Below are 6,514 nucleotides of genomic sequence, written 5' to 3' on the forward strand. Positions count from 1 at the left end.
CATTCTTTGCTTTCAGCAATGCTTACTTCCAACACGTGCTGCAGCCTATAAATACAGGATTGATTTAATGTTACCTTGAACTTTACCCAAGCAAACCCATATTATTTTATCGCTTGGAGAGAGACCGTCTCTCTAAGAAATGAAGGAATACTGCCAAAAAGATCCCAGAACCTTAATCCACAAGATCTCTTGCTGAGCTGTCCTGTTTCACCCAGTTTCACTCGCACAGCTGGTGCTGCCCCAGTATCAGGCGTCGCCCTGTCAGGCCAGTTTCTGAACGGACAGAGGTGGTTAGCCCGGTACATTTGCAGGCAGGCGGCAGAGCGGGGCGGCAGCTTTAGAAGGGTGCTTGTACACGTGGGGGAGGCTGCTCTGTCACCCTGACATGAAGAGATTAGATGGTTCAGAGAGGCGTGTGCTTTCATTGGCAACAGGCTACTTCGCCTCATGGCCCAGGGGCAGTCCAGCTGCGGCCCGGGAGGAGCCGGGCACCGCCCCCGGCGCTGGGCGGAGCCGCCTGGCGGCGGGTGGAGGCGCGGGCGCCGTGGGCAAGACAGGTAGGGACCCCGCCGCCCGCCCGCCCGCGCCCCGGGGCTGGGGGGAAACTTCCCCGCTTCACCCCAGGGGTGTCCCGCAGCTGCGAACAGCGCGGGGCAGGCAGAGGGCAGGTGGATTTTCCACCTACTAAACCAGCTCTCCAGGCCGGCAGGATGCCCCCGCACCCCCCACTCCCTTCACAGACGGCCTGGCTCTTCTCCCTAGCCGGCCTCCCCCCAGCACCACTCCTCAGCCCGCTCTGAAATGAGCTGAGGAAGTTAGGAGGACTTCTTATTTCTTTTCTTTTTAAGAAACCTCTCCTGGCTAACCTCTCCCTTTCCACATTTCACATAGGGAAGCCAAATATTACCACCCCCCTCCCCCCAGTACTGGGGTTGCAACTTTGTAAAGGGCATGGGGGTTCCCGGGCACACATCTGATCTGAAAACTTCACCCAGTTGCTGAATGGTTGGAGATGGTTGAAACGGCAGTCTGAAAAGGGGCCAAGCGGCGGCAAAAAGCTGCCAGGGTACCCATATGATGTGCTGGCTCCTAAAATAAGCAAGTGGAAAGGGGCAGTGGAATGGGGGTTGCTGTGGACGGGCACTAAAGAGAAGGGGCCTGATTTGGAGAGGTGCTCTGCTTCCAGCGGCTCTGGTTGAAGCTGCGGGGTGCTTTGTGCTTCTGCAGTCACATCCAAAGGATTTTTTGGCATGCGTAATAATGGCCCTTTGCACAAATGCTGGCTGTAAATCAGCGGGGTTTAGAAGGACCAAGCACAGCGTAGTGGGTCAGTGCACATCTTGTAATTATACGGAAGTTGCCTTTAAAAAAGAATCTACAAACCACATCAAAGGTTAATCTCCATCAAGAACCTTGCATTTCCGGGCGCTCTCATAAATTAAAATAAGCCACAAATATCATGGAGTTATAAACTATTGTGAGGATTTATTTTCTGTCTTGTTTGTTTTAAGTTCAGCTGGTTCCACGGTATGTTTCCTTATGAAATGTGGGAAGTTTTGTTGACTGCAAAGTAGTGTGATCTCACGGAGAGATCACTGGACTGGGAGTCAGGACTTCTAGGTCCTACTCCTAGTTCTGCCACTGATCTGCCATGAGGCCTTGGTCAAATTACTTCCTCTTTCCCCATCCACCCTGAGTCTGTTCTGTCTCTTAGACTGTATGTTTTTGGAGCATTTGCTCTCTCTGCTATTTTTATATATGGCACTTGGCACCGGAGGGTTAGAGGCTGTAGGTGCTACTGTAATACAGGTAATAATGAGGATGCAAGTCTGTGTCTGTACAGGTTTGCATTCTCTATATTAGTAGGAATTAGTAGTATTGGCAATTAAAATGCAAGTTTCCACACAGAGCTCTTGGGTACAGCTGTGTGGTCACCTAGGACTGGAGGACATGATGTTCTCTAATGAACACTCCTCCCAATTCACTTGCCCAATTCACAAAGAGAGTAGTCTTAAAATATGCTACAGAGATGGCACCTCTCTCTGGCTTGCAGCCAGTGCAGAGGCTTTGCTTTGGCTTCAGAGACTCTGTTAATGTTGTGCGTTTCCATATACAGTATCCAGTGAGCTTATTTCTTTGTTGACTGGTGAATTCCTGTCTTCGAAGCCAAGGAAAAGTCACAATTTTCAACCTGAGTTGTTTAAAAGGGAAGTGTAAGAGGCACGTGGCGTTAATCTACGTGTTTCAATTTGAATTCAAAAAGTCATAATTTGATTGCAGTGTGTGAAACCATGCAAAGATTGCAGTGGCCAAGATTTGGGGGTCCTTGAAAGAGAAATATACAATCCACCCTAGACAGACCCCCCCCCTCCACCCCCCCCAGTTCTAACATCTCAGTCCTTCTCCAGACAGAGGCATTAATCCACAAAACCAAAATGGCTCTGTGCCAGTTCCTGTAAGACCTCAACTTCCACCGCTAAATAAAAATTCACCTCCACAGGCTTTGCAGCACGTCTCAGTTAGGTTATTTCAGACCAAAACACCACATTCAAGCGATCCTCTCCCTCCCCCCACTTTGGGGAAGCGTCCTGACAGCAGCTCCTGGCCTGAACCGCAGTTGCAGCCGACAGCCACCCACCTGAGTGCAGCTCTAACATGGGTGCATTAAATGTCAAAGGCCCTAAACCTGCAAGCTGTACGAGGTGGGCAGTCTCTTGGGGCTCCAGGCAGGTGGGAGAACCCACCCGCACCCAGCTGCTTGAAGGATAGGGACCTACATGTGGTATTCAGCCCACTTCCAATTGACTAATTGAAAGTAGAGAGAGCAGATGGAGCAGTGAATTACAAGCGCGTGAACTGCATTTCATGCTGCAGAACATTGGTTGGAACATAAGCCAGTATCTAGGCAATCTCATAACCTCCTGTATGAGCATATGTGCTTCCCCGATGTACTTTGGTAGCTCGCCGGTTGTAAAGTATAAGAAGCGCTGCTGAGAGAGGGCAACAAGCTTTGATGAACTAGACGCCTGGGAATTGCAGGCCACTTCTAATTATAATTAAAAGGAGCTGTTCCTGCTTTCTGGGACCGATTGAAACTGAGGTTGAAAAGAATGATTTCCTTCTATAAAATTCCTTCATTTTTTTTTTCCCACAGGGAAGGGAGATGTTTCTAAAAGATCAAAGTGGACTGCTGCACTCAGAGAAGTTTAAAAAGCCTTGTCTGCCCTGGGGACTGGTTCTAGTTACAGATGCCAGTGGTTAGCCACCTGTGTCTCTGTCGTAGTGCGAGCTTACAGTACAGGCAGGCAAAACTGGTGTAGCTGGGCCCAGCTTTGAACAGAGGCAAACTGCGACGGTGCTGGAATATGGGCTTTGCCTGTCACCCATTGTGGCTTCAGATCAGTTCAGCTACAGCCATGGCTGACATCTCCAGTGTCAATAAGGCCTCCCACTTGGTGTCCTTTCCCTTAGGCTCTCCTATTGCTTTAACATGTTTCTGTCATCCTACAAGCTGATACTCATATTCAGCTTGCTTGAGCGAGGTTGGTTAGTTTGATAATACAGGTCTCGAGCGAACGTTTTACTGGGGAGCATTCCTGGAGACCGTGAACTTACAGGCTACTAGGTCCTGGCTTCACATCTTCCTCAGGTGGAAAGGGGGTGAGTCTGCAGGGGCACATTTGAGGTGTTACTGCGCAAAAAACATCAAAAAGCAGTGAAGTTCTGCAGCCGATGAATGGAAAGAAGATGAGGAGAGGCCAAGACTGGAGTTCACAATGGACCGAAGGGTGAATTTTGGTTACATCCTTATTTCCCACTTGGGACGATGCTCTTGTTCACTAACAGTCAGGCTTCACAATCTTCAGACATTAGCAGAGCACCACAGATCAATTAACATCCCAGGGTTTGCTGATATATAAATTGTCATCTGATACAAACCAGTCTTTCTGTGGCTTAACACCCACACACAGGGCAGTAAGTGATGTGAGTTATGGATATTTGTATTGTGGTAGAGGGATAGAATGGACCCCAACCAAGATCTGAGCCCCTTTGTCCTAGTTGCTGGACTAAAACACCCTGTGCCCTGACGACTTGACATCTTAAATAGACATAAACTGGTTATTCCTGGTTTATAGATAGTGCTGAGAGAGAGGTTTGAGTGATTGGCCCCACACCCTAGAAATGTGCAGAATTGCTAAGACTGAATCCATATCTCTGGAGTCCAGTGCTTCAACTGCAAGACCAGCCTTTCTATCATGATTGGAGTTAGTCACTTCCATAGGTTTCTCGTGTCCCACTTCCTGGAGAATTGTGTGAGCTCAAGAAAACCGGAGAGAAAGCTATTTTCACATCCGAGCTGATCAAAATGTGAGAGCTAGCCAGGTGCGAGAGATGAGGGTAAAGAACTTAGCTTTGTAAAATCCTCTCAGCTTCAGCTAAAGTATATGTAATAGTGGCTCCTTTTACTTTAGAGGGACTGTCAGGCTAGAAATCGGACTTTTAATGGCCTGACTAAAAGTGGAAAGTGAAATAAAGGTGCATCTATCTAGCACAAGGCTTGAGATACTGTCTCTCTTCACAGAACAGTCTTGCAGCTGATTAGCTTGCCCTTACAGGTCACCTTTGGAGACCTATAGGGCACGTTCCCTGCAAATCTCTTCCTGGTGCAGTAGCCATTAAAACTGAGAGAGAGAGTTAAGGGTACATCTTCAGAAAGAAAATGATCCATAACTTGAAAACAGCCTAACTCTTGGTCCTCTGCTGAGACCCAACTTGAAATCCTCAATGAGCATCCTTGAAATGTTGTGAGAGGATAGAACCATTGTCATTGCCATCACAGAGCCATGCAGGAGCTAAGTACTGCTGTTGTGGAATATGTTAGCATCAAAAGTCCAGGCTCAGGCCTGTCAGAAGTTTAGACGTGCATTGAATTACATGAATCACTGGTAGAAGCTTATAAATTCAACATCTCCCAGTCCCAGCACTTGCCTTTCTTCCGGTATCTTTGGCCCTCTTCTTTAGACTTTAGTTAGTGTAACCCCTGTAATGCTTAACACGAAGGCTCTGTTTATAAAGAGGAGTTAAATAGTAGATTGTATAAGCACATTACACTCATAAGTAGCATGTGTTACCAGAGGGCTGTAAGCACATCAGTAGGTGGTGGAAGAAACCTCTTAAAACTGTCAGTCTGGGGAACCTGTTGGTGTTCTGAAACAATCCATTAGCCATTTATCAAAACATCCATTAATCATTTATAAATACAACTGTAATGCAGTTAACCAGATCCCCTTTGGAAACACTCCTTTCTGCAAGATTGCTTACATTCAAGATGAACGAAAAAGGTCTTTGCATGGGTCCCCGAATGCACTCCTGCCTCTGCCCTCATCCCCTTCTTTCTGCTGGCAGCTGCCATCATATTCTTGCATCTCAGCCAATTTTTAATCAGTTTAATTGGTTCTTCTCTTTACACAGTACCAGGCATCCCAGCTTAGGGAGGCTGCCTGCTGCATGACACAATCAGGTGCTTTCTAGAAAACAAGATTATTGACTTGTCAGACTGTCTCCTGCTTTCTTGGACAAATCAATCACAACTTTATAGATGTGGAGAAATACCTGTGGTAGGATCTTGGGCATCACCATCGGGCAGTTTTACTAAATTACAGGAGAGGCCTAGGTATTTTGGTATCTCATCAACATTCATAGTGTTCAATGGGAAGCCTGCAAAGTGAAACTCAAGGTCTGTAAGACTCCATGGACTTTCCCTTCATACAATAAAGGCAGGAGCTGATTGAGTCACCCTGATTTAAAAACAAAAAGACCCCATAGACAAATTAACCTAGGAGCCTAGTTATAGCAGCCAGCCTAGGGCCTCAGAGCAGAAGAGGTTAACAGCTGGGACTGGCTGTAGAAGGTGACTAGAGTCGGAGAAGCAGTAAGGTCAGAGTCTGCAGTCACAAATTAATCTCGTCCATCATAGCTATCCTCACTGTACTGATAACATTCCCATCTATATTAAACACATGTATTCATGCACTAGGGAAGACTAGCCAGATTTTTGTGGGCTACTCCAATTGTATTTGCACACATCTAACTTATGGCGACGCATTCCAGATAGCACGTGTACATATGGTCATATGTGTCCACCCGGCTGTGGGCTTATGCACAGCTATCTAACCCAGTATGATATTTTTGTCCAAAAATTAGGTGTCTGCAAACATTTGCTTATGACTAACTTGACAAACTGGTGCACAATTTGTGTGTGTAATCAAATGGTGACTCTATGCATGAATTTTTCACAAAGCTTTGGCATGGATCTTCGTCAAATAATTTTTTTAAACGCCCATCCTGTCTGTGGTATGTTTGTTCTTCCTTCTCTTTTCTATTTCTGTGCCTTTACCTCATTTCCATTGTGCAGAATTGAGGTGTGATCCTTCATCTCTACCCCATGTCTTTCATTGGCATTTTCTCTCTCTCTTTCTCCCTTGTGTCCCCCTTTCCTTTCTTCCTTTCCCTA

General features: G+C 46.7%; 1 protein-coding gene and 1 long non-coding RNA gene across 2 annotated transcripts in view; one reads left to right on the forward strand and one right to left on the reverse strand.

The window, feature by feature from the left end:
* Positions 1 to 385: 385 nt before the first annotated feature.
* LOC102385337 (ras-related and estrogen-regulated growth inhibitor-like) overlaps positions 386 to 6,514 on the forward strand; it is a 30,219-nt gene continuing 24,090 nt past the window's right edge. The window contains exon 1 of the mRNA XM_006019211.2: positions 386 to 557. Coding sequence (XP_006019273.1) covers positions 386 to 557 — 172 coding nt within the window. The remainder of the gene's footprint in view (positions 558 to 6,514) is intronic.
* Positions 5,247 to 6,514, reverse strand: part of LOC112549521 — an 8,489-nt gene continuing 7,221 nt past the window's right edge. The window contains exon 3 of the long non-coding RNA XR_003092965.1: positions 5,247 to 5,528. This is a non-coding gene — a long non-coding RNA (uncharacterized LOC112549521). The remainder of the gene's footprint in view (positions 5,529 to 6,514) is intronic.

The sequence above is a fragment of the Alligator sinensis genome, unplaced genomic scaffold (assembly GCF_000455745.1).
Source record: "Alligator sinensis unplaced genomic scaffold, ASM45574v1 scaffold907_1, whole genome shotgun sequence".
Taxonomy (NCBI): Eukaryota; Metazoa; Chordata; order Crocodylia; family Alligatoridae; genus Alligator; species Alligator sinensis.